This window comes from Apostichopus japonicus, chromosome 10, assembly GCF_037975245.1.
Source record: "Apostichopus japonicus isolate 1M-3 chromosome 10, ASM3797524v1, whole genome shotgun sequence".
NCBI classification, from domain to species: domain Eukaryota; kingdom Metazoa; phylum Echinodermata; class Holothuroidea; order Aspidochirotida; family Stichopodidae; genus Apostichopus; species Apostichopus japonicus.
This window is the reverse complement of record NC_092570.1, coordinates 16,226,006-16,243,853: the sequence shown is the minus strand read 5'-3', so window position 1 is coordinate 16,243,853 and position 17,848 is coordinate 16,226,006. Positions and strand designations below refer to the sequence as shown.

Here is a 17,848-nt window from a genome sequence, read left to right as displayed (position 1 = left end):
GGTTAAAACAGTAAGGATAAACACAAATCATTGATACAACAGACTGTCAACAGTGAACCAAAACAGTTTATTCAGAGATGATATGAATTATTGGTCTTGCAGTACAGTACCTACTTCATCTGCCAGGTTGAAACTGTAGTGTGAAGGCATCCCATCCCATCCAACCAATTATCTCATCTCTTCAAAAATATTTTGCAGAGATATTCAAACAATTAGTGAGAATGTGAAGAATGTGATGTGTTGATGGCAGTGCAGGGGACTTCTATCTCACTGAATGATAGCTCAGTGTGACAGGATGGAGATGGGCATAGAAACTCCCAACTGGAGGAAGGAGAAGTCACTCCTGAAGGGCTTTTTAAAAATTAATTTATTGTTTCTCTCAAGGGGAGTATTGAAATTCAAGGCCTCCAATCTAGGTCTGGCGTTTATTGAAATATCCTTGAAAATAATCAAAGAGATATTTGACTTTGCATATATATAGTATCCAAAGGACTTATAATTTAAAAAAATAAAATAAATAAAATAAAACGGATTAACTATTGCATTTTGAGCAGATGTGAGATAAGACCCAATTTTATTAATCGTCTCAAACTATGTTATTATTTCTTACTGCTTCTAAAGTATTCCCTTTATCCCTAGTTCCTCCAGGTGGAACTTGCTTAGTTTCTTCCCTTCTACCTCAACCTTCCCCCCTTCCTGTCAACCTACCCCACCCTGAAAACCTCTGACTACCCCTCGCTGACAACCTGCCCTCAGCCTTCCTGTCAACCTACCCCTCCCTTGCAACCTCCCTCACCCTTCCTGACAACCTACCCCTCATCCTCCTGTCAACCCTCTACTCCCTGACAACCTCCCCTCACCCTTCCTGACAACCTCCCCTCACCCTTCCTGTCAACCTAACCCTCCCTGACAACCTACTCCTCCCTGATAACCTCCCCTCACCCTTCCCCATCCTCCTGACAACCTCCCCTTACCCTTAAAGTCAACTTTGCCCTGCTCTACCCTAGGAGACAGACTGATGCATATGACAACATATAGTATGTACACTATGGCATTATTGAAGTTAAATGTACATACAGAACACATGAATGGTTTTTGGCATTTCACTACAACTGTCTAATGTCACCAGAGTAGCTAATCATTTCAAAGTGTTGAATACTGTACGCAGATATGCACACTAATTGGAAGCCCTCAATCACTGGAAATTTTGAAAGAATGTGCATCTGTTTGGCATGTTGTTGATCTTCCATTCTTTAGAATTCCCTGGGTAATTAATGGGAGAGATGATTATACAGGACTGCAAAAACTAGTTAGGTAGTTTTTATCAAGATAATATGACTGTACCTAGTAGAGTTATGTTTATGATATTTCAGTTAGGTCACTGTGTGTTGACTTACAGTTAATAACTTAAAGCTAAGTTCAAAATGCCATTTGTTGGTTGGTAAAACTAAAGATTTAATTGATTCTGGATTGTCACACTTCATTTACCAACAAGGGTGCAATTTTTTTCTGGAAAAATATTTATGTGCAAAAGGGTGTGTGTAGAAGGGGGGTGGGGTGTGTAGAAGGGGGGTGGGGAGAGGAATAGAAGGTTGGAATATTTTGCTGTCCCCCTCTCTAATTTTTCAATTGTTACATAATAGCCCTGCCACATGTTAATACTGCACTGATAGCCCCAGTCAGAATGACTCCCTGTAACTCAAGAGCCTCGCCTAGATGAGCTATTAATGTAATTAGCCATATGGTAACGACTAGGTGGATTAAAGTGTGATTTACGGATGACAGCTTTATAATACTTCAAACATGGATCTAGTAAGTCTTCATGGAAAACTTGAACACACCTAAAGGAGGCAGGAAATCACATGTGCATAGCCTATAGTAGGTTAAGCTGCTACACCGTCAACTAATGATACACTCCAGTACATGCATACATACTGTAAGGCTAGACACTGCAGTCGTAGTACAGTACATCAGAGTTGTACACAGTACAGTACTGTATACATAATATGTCTGTACTGTATGAAGGTGTGTTTCTACTTCCTTGTGTTTACGGCAATTCTTTTAGCTGAATCATTTCCATGATTTCCTCAGGGCAAAACAGTTCTCTAATGTCCCATTGCAAAATATCACTGAGAAACTTTCATAGGGTAAAAAACAACTTACAGAGGCATGTTTCCTTTCTCACAATGATTTTTATTCCCTTTTTCTGCTAATTTTGTCATATTTTTATGCCAGTCAGAGCAAAGTGTGGTAACTGATATAATTCTATATAGGATTTGGGGGCCGATTTAATTTGGGATTACAGTAAATCCATGAACACAGACAGCATTCATGCTTAGAACTAAAGATTTGTCCACATGAATGTTACTGGTATTTGATATCCTTTGACCATGCTATGTACTTCTCACTGAAGGTGTTTATTGATCAATGTATGTCTATGGTATGTCTACTCCATAAATATACAGAAAATAGTCAGAGTTAACATGTATTACAGTGACACTACCAGGGGAGACTGGAGAAGGGTGGGAGGGGAGGGGGGACAAGTATCCACCTTCATAGGGACATAAACCCATTAACTATCTCTGGCTTATGTTGCAGAGATCATTATGAAGAACAACTCCCGCAAACAGCTAAGGAAAATCTTGCTCCGTTTTGGAGGCATCCAGGATTAAATATCCAGTGTTGGGCGCTGTAATTATGTAAATCTGCCACAGTGGCAATTTGATTTGAAACCCTTCCTTCTGTTTTCCCTTTCATATTTTCAAGGCAGCAGTTTGTTAACATTGCAGGCAATACCCACCATTAGATCTTGTAAACAGCTTCATATAGTTTAAATAAATATTGTAAGAAACCATCATTGTCAAAGAAAATAAACATTGCAATATAAATATTATTAAAGTCAAAAAGTAAGAATAACTTGAAGCACATATATAGGGCTTGATGATGTCACACTACAGCAGTAGGTCTTGACCGAGTCTTCAACCTTTCTGTGTGAGAAGGAGGATGACACATCAAATCTGTGAAATCTCCCCGAATGGAAGAAGATTACTCTTAGCCGTTTGGGGACATCCTTCGTGACAGTGCCATTTCATTTTCATTTATTTATTCATTTGTTTTATCACAATATTCAGGTGATAATAAGACATATAGTAACAGAGATACAAACACTTGTGAAAGGAAGTGCTAAACCTACGAGTAGAGCACTCCGAATGCTTAACCTTTAAAATATACATAAATATATGTCTCTAAACAAGAAACGAACAATAAAGAAGAGGAAAAAAGAAAAACCCTGAACCCACTCAAAACCTCCCCACCCCTGCCAGGACTTTCCCACCTTTCCCTACCCATAACTCTCGCTAAAAACCCACCCACCCACTCAAAAACCTCACATTAATACCTCACCATCTTGATCACATATGAAGATAGATCAATAATACATAACTGGGTTTAATTGGGTCTCCTTGAATAAAAACACATAAAAAAATAAGAATTACAGTGTCATTCAAGAAATGGTTGCAAAAGTGACATCTTCTTAAGCAAAAGCCTGTTTTTGCTTTGATATTCCCACATGTTGTGGACCTCAATTGATCTTCTTGCAAATTAAGGCTAACGACACAAGTATGGCCAAGTACGTCTGTGTTGCACAGGTTTCAGAGCAGCTAAAGTCAGCCACAAGGAGACATCCATTTCTTCTTCATATAACTTTCATGAATAGAACTCTCGAAAAAGTCAGTACAACCTTGATTTTAAATTCCAACACACTTGAATAAATTATCTACTTCTAAGGAAGGTCATATGTGCGCACCTACTGTACCCCATCCCATTCCCTCACCCCACATGTTTGACTGATTATATACCCTCCTAAATTATAAACACTTGTACTGCTCAGAAAGCGATTGCCTCTTTCAGTATGATGCACACTGATCCGTACTAGCAGAACGATCAATACTATTTTAATACAGCGGAGACTTCATCATTATTAGTGGAAAACAATTTTTCTTAGAACATCCGTAATGAAGTGTTATCACGGTTTATCGGATTGAAGGAAGTCTTGTGGAAAGGAGGTCATGATCTCTACGAATACATTAATCCCTAAAGAAAATAGAATAAAACATGAGAGTGACTGTTAAGAAGATTAATACCCCACAGAATCTAAGCCATTGTCAAAGGGTTTAACTATTGAGCAGGGGGGGGGGGGGGACTGGAAAACACATCTGCTACTTTCTTGAAGAATGTGGAACTTCAAGAGGAAATTCTAGCAGAACGAAAGGAAGCATTTACAAACAGCCATCATCCGTTCTGTACTTCAGGTCTACTTGAAACATTTATATCATTAAAAGTTAGATTTTCACAATATCCAGTGCTACCATGTAGGCTGAGCCTTAAAGATGAGGTGACATGTTCTATACACAATCTGTTACTTCTAAATATTTGGAAACAGACTGCAAATTCACAAACAAAACTATGGAAAGACATGAATTTTAAGAGGGTTTTTGCAAACACTGCAGAGCCCCTTCCCATTCTGTCAACTTTGGGGAAAATCTGATACTCCATTTAAATGCTTTACAAAACTTTGAGGTAATTTGAAGCATCATTAAAAATTTTCACTAAAAATTTTTTTTTGAACGTAATTTCTTTCCCAGACATCTTCATCAATGGACGAAATAACTGGGTTCGCATAGCAATTTGCTACCCAAGAATTGCCAGTTGCTAATCAATATTACCTTTGATTAGTAAAAGATGCAGTACCTGCTAATGCTAATTGCTATTTCCAAGAATTGTCGAGCAATTATTGCTAATCAATTCTCTAAAACTATTTCGTCCCTTGTTCATCTATATATAGCAGAGAGATTCCTTCCAAGCCACAGCTGTTTGCCCCCCCCCCCCCCCCCCCGCCTTGTTTTTGGTCGCTAATGAAATTGCCACTTTATACTCTTACTTCTCTTATTATACAGTATCCAATCAAGCTTTGAAAACAAGAACCTATTTCATAATATTAGACCACTGAATTGTTATTGTATCACTCAAATTCTACCTTTATCGTCGTAATCGTCACAAACACTTACGCTCTTTTGAGAGACAATAGGTGACTGATGCAGACTGCATTTTTTTTTTTTAAAAACAGGCCATTATCCGGATTCAAAACGAGTGGTTACGGAAGCCGATACGAGACTAAACAAAAATGTTCTGGCTTCCTGCTACTGTTTGTTAGAGAATTAAAATTGAAAATGAAAATGACTTCTTTGTTGTTAATGGCATACTTTGAGTATTATTATATTCATCTATTTAGTGGTCCAACTCTATCTATTTCCCTATTAAGATTTAATCTTCCATAAATAATTACTTTCGTTTTATTTCATTTTTCAAACGATTAAAGAAGTACTGGACCAAACCTCGCAGCATTCCTCAAACTGACGGATTAGCCAACGTGAAAAATAAAACTGGTCGGTCCAATTCCTCTCATCAAATCTCGCCACGTTCTTTGAACTCATGGATTAGCCGGAGGTGAAAGAATAAAACTGGTCTGTCCAATTCCCCTCATAAGAAACTGGCAACATTGCTGAGCAATAGGACCGCTGCCATTTACTATTTAATCCTACTGGCAAACAGCAAAATTCCACCGGCATTTAACCAGTAAACTGCCTGAATTTGGAGTCCATGCATCATGCGGAAACACCTTGATATTTATAGGTTATTACTAACTAGCACTGTGCAGAATGCGAATCAATAAGTGTTCTAGATTTAGGAACTTTAGGAATTTACTAGGCAGTGAAAGCACATGATCGAGAAACCCATAAAAATGACAACTTTTGACATTTTACGACCCACAACATTTACCTCTTTCCCCTCGAAGCATAAATATTCCTGACTACTAAACCTGCAAAACGTGATATTTCTTAGCAGTACAGCTGCAATTTGGGCCACTACCACCTTCAAAATCTACTAATTCTGAAGAAAAACACCTCAAAAAACGTTGACAAAGCTACAGTACAATATAATGAATTTCAGTCAAAGATATTCAAAAACTGTCTAAAGATGCTTAAAAGTATTCTACTACTTAAATGGAATGTTTGTGATCTAGGGGAAATGATCTACAGTACACATAAGCATGCATCATAAAGAGGCCAGCATGTAGAAATTCTATCTACCCAGGAAATGGCAGTCAGTTGTAAAGTCCATTTAAAAAAAAAAGGTTTTGATGATAATTTCATTGCATACATTCATCAATTTCAACTAAATCATATCCCATGCTGATAATCAAGCTGTTATTTGGTGCAAGAGTATTTCCTTCAAATGCAAAAAGTCAGGAAGTGAAGGGTTAGACTAACTGTCAACTTAACTCATTACTCGGTTTCCATCTCCTTCGGATAAGAAAGAGGCCACCGGGCCAGATTAGGGCAAAACCTAATAACTTTAAAACAACTCAAAAATAAAAAAATAAAAAAACTTCTTTAAAAGTTGCAAGCAGACAAAAATATGTAACCATCTTTGATAGTAATATATATGCTTCCTGCTAAGTGTGAGTTATACTAGTAACATATTTATAAGCTAAAATTAGCATCCACAGGACATTTCAGCAAAATGAAAGTGATACAGTCCCCAGAAAATGAATATGGATATATACACTTTCCAAAAGGTAAATGCTTTATATGGTTGCCATGAATATTCAGTATTCAAATGTCAGGTTTTACACCATAGATGAATATTTATGACATTGACAAATATCAAAGTAGTCATTCCCCTCCTTCCCAACATCAAAAGGGCTTGTTCTTCTTTGTGAAGGAAGGACTTAAGTAAAAGAAACACATTTTCTTGTTCATGGAAATTATGCGTTTTTCTTTGGATGAACTTGCAAAAACAAAACAAAAAATGTCTAACTGTGTTAGTAAGGTGAAACAATGGTATGGCAATGAATATTCATAGAATATTCAACAGGATTTCAAAATGAAACTTTGGAGACTTCAGAGACCTGTACAACCTTAAATGGTTATTTAAGTCCAAAGAGATAGGAGATGGTAAGATAGTGATTAACTATTTCAATTTCAATTACTAATTAATTCACCACAGATTGTGAAAGCTGTTGTTGGATAATCCACAGGGAAATATCCAGCACCGATAGGATTAAAAGTCTGCAGATGTTATTGCTCGGTTAGTACTTTCGGGTTTAACATATTTGAACCTGAAATATAGTTTAAGCAAACACACGTGGGTTTATTAGACCTTACCGTAGAACAGGTTACCAGAAAAAAAAAACACAAAATAGATGTAAACCCTGATGATATCGGTAAAAAGTGTTCATCTCGAAATGTTCTGTTGTAGAGCATATTAGGATGAATTTGAATGTTACACTCCACTATAATTCAATATTATTTAAGTCTTAAGCTACACACGTTTAGTGCTTACGATGCTTAAACATGTAGTGTTTTAAGCCATTCATGTCTTCCTATGTGGAATATAGACACAAATCTACTTATTGCAGAGTTATTGCAATATTAATATTTTGGGTCCTCCCAAAAAATTAGGCCCAATTAAATTTTGTACCTACATGGTCCCAAAATTGTTTTTGCTGGCTGGAAAACATATTTGAACCCAAAAAAATTGCCCTGTGATGATAGTCTCAAAGATCATATAACTGTTAACAGGATAACATTGATACTTTTGACTGATGTGTTCATGTGGTAAGCAGATATATGTTTATTGTTGTTAGGTGGAGATTATAATACAGCACGGAACATATTACCTAGTACTACATTACCAGTATACTTGCGAAGAAGAGATCATTGAAAAACATCATCTAAAGTTACATAGTTTTGTAAAGTCAAGTTTAATATTAGTGTAAACAAATCATGTGAAAGAAATCATGTAGATATCACTTTACAGAAACAATGAACATACACTAACAACAGCCAGGGATGTGGTCACGCCGGGCGGCTGCGCCCAGCACTTCTGAATGCCCCCCATCACAAACAGTATTTTAACCATATCTGCCAGGCACATTTTTCGATGGCACAGAAGTTAGTACCAGAAGAGGCAAAACTTTTCCAAAGGGAAAGGGGATGCCCCACCCCAGAGACCCCTCCCCCAGGACTTGGATCACACTACCGCACAAATCCGCCCAACACTCAAGTATTCCTGACCACATCATCCCTGCATCATCCACTTATCCACAGAATCGTTATGAAAAATTGAAATCTATACAAATCACTTAGAATATCACCACACATCATGTTTCAGAACATTGTCATATCTAGTGAGTGAGGCCTTTAAGCGTTCCATTGGGATGGACAAAATTAACTCACCATGGTTACATGGCAGTACTCGGAGTTTGTGCCCTTCCTCGTACTCGTCTAAGCATATAGCGCAAACGTCATATCTCTCCTCACCTGGAAACCAATGACAGTTTTTTTGCATTTAAAATCAAATCATTCTCGAACCATAAACGGTGCAATTTTTAACAACATATAGCTTTACACCTAAGGTACTTTGTACCTGGTTCCCCTCCAGAATGTGAACTCCTTCACCCAAAAGGGTGCAACCAGCTGGCACTTACTGACAATGACTTGACGGGTGATAACAACGTTCTGTCCAGAATTTAATATGCAAATAAAAGATAACGGTCGATATGGATCGACCCGACTCGAACCTATGTCATCTATACGATCCATGAAACTTATTTCAATCGATTTAATGTTTTAAAGCTCCTCTAAGTGTCAAGAATTTACTACTAACCTTTTTTGAATTTGATAATTGGCAGTTTCTTCAAATGATCCTTGGAAAGGCGTATCCGCCTAAGTCTCCTTCTATCTCGAATGAATTTTGCAATCTGCGGAGGGAACGAATGGAGATTTAGTAATTCCCCCCGAAAGAATGCAATTCGAAACCAAACGGTAGTGGCAAACTCCGAACCAAAAATTCAATTTTGTCGTGAAAAAATGGTCTGAGATTAACTTGGAAGGGCCAATCCTTCCAGAAGGGAACTTTTGTAAATTTTCTAAAAATTTTAAGCATGCAAAAAACTTTGGACTAAAACTGATGACTCTTTGAACAATTTTTGGGACCATGAACTGCATTTTCTAGGAAAAATGACCCTGGTTCATAGGCTTTTGGTCTCAAGACAAGAAAAAGAAGGGGGGGGGGGAAGAACTCAAAGAAAGGTTAATCATTTGAAAGAGCCCGACAATACTCTTTAACTTGTACAGTATAGTATCTAGTTAAATTATGATACAAACATTTTCTGAATTATTTTGGTTGAATTAATTATATAACTAAATGAGGTTGAGAAAGGAAACTAAATATAGTATATGCTGCGAGAAAAAAAAAAGTCTAAAGTTCATAGATTGGCAAACAAAAAGGAAAATGAATCAATTGCTGGGAATTTTGGAAGATATCTTGAAAGAAGATATTTGGAAGAAGCGCCAAACTATAAACTTGCCTTTCCTACATGTCGAAGAATTGGAAGGGGAGAAGGGGAGGACATCAATGATACATTTCCAATGATTCCTACAAATTGCTATTAATTAGAAGATTCTCACCTAGATACTCAGAAATTAAAAAAATTCAGAAACATCTCCTGGCTTGGAATTTTGACATTTTTTCAAGAGGCCACCTAAACTTTTTTCTAAATTTTATTTTTGGCCTGTAAAAGTTTATCGTAAATGTACGGTAACTTGGTACCTCTAAGCAGGTTTCCTTATATATTGCTGGTTCAAGCTGTCATATTTTGTAAGTAACCATGTGTGATGTGATGATCTACATAGATACACAATGATGCAACCCTACAATTCCCTCCCCCCCCCCAACCCCTTTATTTTACAATATACTGTTAGGAACTTAAATCAAACAGAGGCCCAAATTTAACTTTCACTTAGTGGAATAGTGAACGCTGTTGAGCTCAAATGAGATAAAAATCAAAATAAGTGTTTTCATATTCTGATCAATGCTTACACTTTTAAAGTAGATAACTGGCTTAAATTTTCATGACAACGAAAACATTTTTTTCTTTTTCATGGCTATGCATCAATGACATCACACTTGTTTACTTCAACTTCAACTTTCGGTGCAAAACGTATTCTAAACCTTTGATCGAACGTTTCTCGAGAAACAGCAGGCTTCGAGGAATTGAACAGAAATCGTCGCCAGAATGCGCTAAGAATGTATCTAATTTCTCTTTCGTGTGTCGAGTGTATGGATAGACTATACTACTACTACTCTCTTAACAGATCCCTTGCGACAAATCGGTACGATCGAAAGGAAGACATAAAGTCTGTTAGGGTGACACTTACCCCAAATATAGCAGGTAATAGCAGGCACAATATGATCACAGATAGGAATGTATAGAAATAGATGAGATATGGTAAAGGCAAGCTGTTTGGCACCAATGTTATCGTAAACCTACACGACATTCAAAAAAACAAAAAAAGAGGAGAAAAAGGACGGAATGTCTTAAAAAGAAATCGAAGCGAAATCGTAAACAAATTCATTCATTTAAAAAACAGTTAATTTACCATACCCCAAAGACAGCGCAATCTGTTAATAACTTGAAGAGAATTTCAAACAGGGACATTTTTGTTTTCCTGATATCAAAAGTTTGTCATTTTTTTAGACTTTGATTTGAAATTTTCGTCATTTGTATTGATTACTGAATAAGATATCACACAATATTGACAAGTCTCTTTTTAGACTGGTCTTTATCGATAAGAGATTTCAGAGGGCCGTGAGCACAGAGAACTTTAACTATAAATGCATTTGCATGAATTTGCATCAATTTATTAAGACATTATTTCTGGATATCATAGTTTTGAAACTTTTCAGATATATGCAACATTCCCTCTGCTTTGATTCTTCTTCAAGCCAGGACTGTCTTTAGGAGGGAAATTAGCTCTTTATAAGGTCATGAGTTTCTCAGGTTTTATGAGGGGCTTAGTGAATGAAACCATGTTCATTATCATTGAAAGAATGAATTACATTCATTGCAAAAATTTGTCAAAAAGACCTAACATACAAATTAGGTCAACAATTGTGAGAAAGTTTTCAGCGAATTTCTCCATTTCCAAAATCTAAATCTTATTTGCCTCTGTTCATGGTCAAAGCCATTTTTCAATTTGTCTTTTGAACAAGAGTCAGACATCAAAGATTCCAGAAATGGTAGAAATTTTTTTAAATTTCTTTTGTTTGAGATAAGGCAAATGCTCATGCACTGTGTCCCCATGGTCCTGAGAAATCATGTCACATGATTAATCACATGACTTACCCCATAAAAGCAGGAGAAGATGAGGCAAGTTGTAATAACAGTAATGAAAGGATATAAGTAGTAACCCCAGGGCAGAGAAATGTCTCGAGTCAAAGTAAGAATGCTCCTGTGTTAATACATAGAAAAGGCAAAACATAGTGGTCACAGAAGCAATACCCCAAGGAATAAAACCCACAAATATGGAATTATCATAATAATAATAATCATAGCTATACTGTTTCTTGCAATAATTACTGACATTTAGTCAAAAACAAAAAAAATTTAGAAAGTGTGATCTAACTAGGCACAGGCGATCGATCAATAACTAACGTTCAAAACTGAGAGAGGGATATTAAATCTTTTAAAATGAATGGGTGTAGTGCACTGCAGTACAGTACCTATTATGAAATACTCATATCTTTAGAATCCTAATGTTCTCAACCATAAAATACTTGACATAATGTATTGTGTTTGACCAGTTACTCCACTGCTCACACTAGAGGGTATAGTGCTATTTTACCACAACTTCTATTTAACTAATCCGGTTAAACTGATCTTGTGCAAGCTTAGGTCAGTAGTTTTCTTTACAACTTACAGGGTAATGTTTTCAATAAATTTCAAGATATATATATATACAAGAATTACACAATCAAATCCTTTAATGACATGTTGTATGGTATACATGCTTGGGTGGAGAGGAGATGGGTGAGATGGATGGAGGAAATGAAGGGGAGGAGGTAGGGAGATGGGGTGAGGAAACAAAGAGGTGGAAGGGGACAGTGAAGAGGGAGGGAAAGAGAGGGGTTAGGGAGGGGCGTGAAGAAGAGGGATGGGGGGAGGGAGAAGGAGAGAGGGAAGAGACAGAAGAGGACTTTCAATTGTGTAAACGTTTAATTCGGAATAAACGTGAATCTGCATACATGTGCCATATTTCTTTCTTTGCTTTCTCTTCTGTGATGTTTGAATTAAAATCCCCGAGTGAAAAAATGCCACCTTTACCGAGGGAAATAATCGAGATGCCATTCGATAGCCAAGTACTACAGAAAATGGCCAAATAAATTACACTTAAGTGCAAAGACGAGTATGGTAGTTTCTGTAGATGTAAAAATCATGTAATATTCATGTATGCACACAGTGCAATATGCAGTTATTTAAGATGAGAAAATGAGAAGAAATTCTTCACTCCCCAAAGTAGTTGCAACTTCTTGAATATACAGCCTTAAAGGTAGTCAGTATAGGCCCCAAGTTATAGCACGCTATAATTGAGCACTAGAAGTTTTCGAAAAGTACTTTCCTGGGGGTGTTTACTCTCCAAATTGTTCTCAGATTTTTTTAAGGAACACACACGATGTCTGCATGTCCCAGTGATGAATATTTCCTCAAAGGTTGTAATAAAAACAGTTTAAGAATCTGACCAAAGGTGACCATATTTGAATATCTAGCATATTTGGGACCAATACAGCATACCTTCAAGTTGCTAGATCCCATGGTTTAAAAAGTGGTCAATTAGTGCCTGCCATGCCTTCCTTCAAGTTGTTTACTCTGTAAACTAGCATTAAGTAGCATTTGTTACTGGTCTGTTACTGGTCAGTAACAAATGCTAGTTCAACCTTCCTGGTCTTATATACAGTATGCATATATACATCCAGTAGTGTACTGTGTTATTTGTTAAATGGAAAGAGATACCAGGTTTATCAGAGCGTAACATTTACCTAAAAAACACAGAGACTTTACATGTCCACAAGAGTTGCCCTTTGAAACTCTTGGGGTGTGTTATCTTATACAACTGGGTACAAGCTTAAATATGCAGAAATGTGATAGGTGGATAAGGGTAATTGTACATAGGGAAACCATAAGAAGGAAGTAATCAGAGATAAGATCAAATTGAACTGTACCAAACCTGCTTGTTTAAACTCTCAACAAGAGCAGGAAAGAATCTGAACCAATATTTCCTTGAAGGAAATGAGTTGGTTGCAATGTTTCAGTGAAAAGCTGAACCTTTTTTTTTGTTTTTTTCAAAGTTATTTTCACCTACATAGAGTTAGCCTACAACTTCTAATGTGAAGAAGAACAAATAAATAGGAAATGCATGTCATTCCACATGATTTTGTGTGCTTTGTCAAAGAATTTGCTAGAAATACCTGGAAATATTAGTGCCATGTGTGCACTGAAATTTGAAAAATGTTTCATTTCCATTTTGCAACTCTTTGAATGATCTATGGTACAGTAGTTGGTTTGTTGTAATGGGATGGAGGGTGGGTGGGTGTTGGTAGGTGCATATGGGGGGGGGGTGTGGATGCGAGAATGGATCGTAGTATATCTGAAAACCTCGGGTATTGGGGTCGATCCCTCCATACAAAGTTCTAATTAGTTTATTGACGGTATTATAGTCTTTACAGTACCCATATACAGAGACATGAGCAATAAACCCAATTCTCTAGTGGCATCCTTTCAACAACAAGTATGTATGTACATTACCCTATTTGTTTTGGATTTTATCTAATTATTTACATTTCTTGCAGGTATGAGCTGTGACGTCCTACAGTTTTGCTTTTCAGCTACTGTATCGTAAGTTCCTAAATTCCACTGCCAAAGTCAACAGCATGCCCACATGTTTGTTTCCACTTGAGACAAGGAACAAGGAAACATGTACAGCATGAATATATATATATATATTTATATATATAGGATAGTAAGTACCTCCACATTAAGACCAACCAAAGGTCAACAACAATGTACAGGCATATATTCTATACTCACTTATATAAGGAAGTAATACACACTGTACACATACACACATTGAACCTTGCAAGGCCAGATGATCTCAGTAAATTATATCAAAGGAATATTCACAAATTAACTAGTATAAAATTAGGGAATGTTAACCGTAGACAAAGTTTTCTTGCAATTGACTGTAGTTTCTCTCATTTATAAATTTCCTGTAACAATGTTCAGCATTGCCAGTTGTTGGGCAGGATTGTTTTGGACTTTCACATTACATACAGTATAAACCTCACCCAATGCATGCAAGCCTGGCTGCAATGCAGGAGATACACAGAATCTCTAAATTTGTACAGTAAATCCCCATACAGCTCACTATGCAAGCCAATGAATTCCAGTCCCAAGGTACTTCACCAACATCAAGATTCAAGTAGATTGAAAATTCACACAAGAATGGTACTGCAAGTCTGCAACCTTCCGGAATGATACTGTAGATATCGAAGGAAGAGGGCGATGACCCTGAAGAGCGTAGCATATATTGTTATGTGCACCCTCAATGGTGAATAAAGCATGTTGCAAGATGGAACCATCTTTGTTTGTTGTGTCACAAGTACAGTAGAAGTTCCCCAAAAATATGACAGGTTTTGGCATCGAGCTGTTAGATTATATTGATTCACGCAATATCCACAGAACTAGTTTGTATTAAGGGACAGTTTGGCAGCAACGATTGCCCGGATTGGCCAAAATTTAGAAGGTAAAGAAGACATACAGTGTTACCACAATTCATGTCAATTCTATTTGGTGAATAACATATACAGGCAATGACCATGCTGCAAGTGTGTCTTTACTGTGGCAGGTCCCAACGGCCTACATGCACTTCTCAAATCGTTATCCTCACCGTCCAAGCTAAGTGAGAAGACCCTTCCTGCAGCTTGAAACCTTGTTCAAGGACCACTGTTCCCTAAAGCCATTAAGAATAGCTACCACCTTGTAGAGGAGGTCAAGGGGACAACAGTGCAAAAACATTGACCAATATGTGTCTAGGAGAGAGGTAACTGAGGAATGATGTAAACTTGAATAACTATGTACGTCCCTTTCCAGAAGGGGGTGCAGGGTGGGGGGCGGGGGAGGCCAATGAAATACAGTAGATAATCTTCAGAAATGACACTTTGTTAACTGCCAGGAACAACTGTTTCCATTGACTGTACAGTTGCTGAACTGCATACATGACAGCATGTTAGACAACTGGAAATTAAAATCTAGACACTTTGCACAAATATTGATATATCAAGTCTTTTCATGCATGCATGTCATTTGCACCTGGCCTACATCGGATCAACAAAAAAGGAAAAGTGGCTTTTACAATAATTATTCATTTTCTCATTAAATAACAGGTTGCCAAAGATAGGCATAGTCCTTTTGTGTACAGTATATATTATGCGTGTGTGTGTATTTATGTGTTTATGTATGTGTCAATAGTCTGGTTCCCAGCCGACACTTCACGGATTGGGTATTACCTGCATAAACCTGTCTGGAATATGAACTGTGACTAAGATAAAAATATGGCATTCATTTCGTTTACTGAAAAAAAGTAAACAATGGGAGTTATTGATACACTTCTTTTTTTCTTGGTAAATGCAGTCAACCAGATAGTCAGGTTTTCCCCTTAGGTTTTTCCATAACCACTAGAAAGGTATAAAGTGTGGACCACTAGCATGAAAAGAAATTCCAAACACAGACAAGTAGAGTGGCTACAGCGTGGGAGGAAATGCCCTTGGCAACATGAATGACAATCACTGTAAAATGGTAAAATGAAATGATATAGTGAAGGTTGAGGCGGGAAGGGGGGGTTCTTTTTCATCATAGATCTTCAGAATGGTGGATAAATTGTGAGACTACACTAGATGTTCGCGTATCCAATGGTAGCACGAGCAAAGAAATCTGGGTGACTGGTGGTGGGCAGGGGTTGGGTAAATAGAGCTCATAAATTATGGTAGATTTAAAAATAACAGAAAGTGTGCATGGCTGGGGGGGGGAGGACACGGTGCTACAATATGTGACTCATTTTGTAGGCCCCGGTAGGTTGAAATAGGCACATGAGTAGAGTGACAGGGTCAAAGATTTAAGAGAGTTTTAGGCGTAATATTACATTCACATCACCCTAACGGCTGTGTTGACATTTATTTCACTTTTGAAGCAAAATCATGCGAGTCAATTATACAGTAGGCTAGTATATAACCAAGGGAAGGAACGGGTAGGGAGGAAAGGAAGGGTGCTTTAATCGACAGAGAGGGCATGACAAAGGAGGCATGAGTGCACCAGAGATTGTGGGTCGTAACACTGACCTGGGTGTCCAAGGGGGGGGGGGAGTGTCCTCGATGGAACGAACCCATTCGCTTACTGAGATTCAACGTTCATGCCGCATGATAATAATGATACGACCAATGTGTTTGGAACAGTGTCTTTATTTGAAAGTCAACAACAGGGCAGCTGAAATGCATGCTGTGTAAAAGTGTACTTCCTACACCCTTAAATATAGTTGAACTGCTATTGCTTAAGAAACTTAATTTTGAAACTGTTTTGAAGTTACCACCCCCCCCCCCCCTCCTGAATGACTTAGGAGGGATTCCACCACCTGTTGGTAAGTGAAACTTTTCCCTGATATTTCGGGTAGACCACAGTTATGAATACTTCCACAGAACACTATCACATGTCTCCATTTAAGCCTAGAACGGCTTTTGTTTCATCAATTGGAAACTTGTATTTCAGTCATCTGAAACTTCCTCTTTACTTTCACAGGCGAAGTCTTCGAAACCCAACCCTGAGGCTACAATTTCTATAGTTTGACCTTTGCAAAGCTTCCTTTAAAGCCGGGGGTGTTCATATCTGAGGAATCAAGGGGGGGGGGCGAGGGGAACTGATACCAAAATGCCAATTATCCTTGGAAACTGTATGAAAACTCTTTTACTCAGGATCAGACATCGCACAATTGTTACCTCCTTTTCCTTGCCTTCATGTTGGCACGGTTCGATAAATTGCCCAAAGATACTCAGATACTTCAAATACTCATTTGTGCCTAACTCTATTCATATATTTAATTCAAAAGTGAGAAGATTAAGTTTCTTATTTGTAGGACTTGCTGTATATTTGTTGTATTATTGCATGTGTATCGCAGTTTATTGACTTAAACTATTGCTATTTTTTTTTCCTCTTTCGTTTACGACCTGTGTAAGCCGAATTTCCGATTGTGGACAATAAATTCAAATTCAAAGTCATTGGTAACTGGTAGGTTGGGACTGGATATGCAAGATCAACTATTCTTCAGTACATGCTCAAGTTTAAGACCCAGCCAGGAGAGTTCACATTGTGCAGTCTCAACAATGATCAAATCGACAGTATGGAAATGTGCTCCCGAAGGGTCATGAGGTTGGTATTGAAGAACTTAGCATGCATAGACTCCAGATGCATGACCTTATTAATTCACCTTGGCATCGGCTTTGAGTGTGCAACGTGTCTGTTTACTGCCGTGTTGGATGAATCTAACCGTAATAGTAATTACCGACTTTGCAATCCGCCTTATAGTCATTGCCGACTTAACAATCCGCGGTCCCTCTCACAATTTTGCAAGGTCGATAAGAGTGACTTCATCGTTTTTGCTTTCGGAAAACTGAAAAATATTAATCTCCAGGTCAAACATGGCCTATTGTACAGTACCTCACAATCCGAATATCTGTTGAGTACGGTACGGGCTCCTGTGGAAAGCAGTGCTTCTGCACTGAGCAGGACTACCCTCATTAAAGATGACAATCATCAAAAAATAAAAAATAAAAATGATAACCCAGATAAGAGTGTAACTCTTTAATGTCACTTCACTATTATGCAAAGAGTCTGCATTTG

General features: G+C 37.6%; 1 protein-coding gene across 4 annotated transcripts in view; it reads right to left on the bottom strand.

Annotated features, from left to right (window-relative positions):
* The window catches only part of LOC139974661 (E3 ubiquitin-protein ligase RNF13-like), a 64,481-nt gene that overhangs the window by 14,513 nt on the left and 32,120 nt on the right, over positions 1 to 17,848 (bottom strand). For 3 of the 4 annotated variants that reach the window (XM_071981907.1, XM_071981906.1, XM_071981908.1), the window contains exons 7-9: positions 10,284 to 10,392; positions 8,731 to 8,824; positions 8,301 to 8,384 (exon numbers count right to left, since the gene is read on the bottom strand). In XM_071981907.1, the coding sequence (XP_071838008.1) occupies positions 8,301 to 8,384; positions 8,731 to 8,824; positions 10,284 to 10,392 (287 nt within the window). Of the gene's footprint in view, positions 1 to 8,300; positions 8,385 to 8,730; positions 8,825 to 10,283; positions 10,393 to 11,251; positions 11,358 to 17,848 lie in introns of all 4 variants that reach the window. The other variant, XM_071981909.1, reaches the window with a different exon arrangement.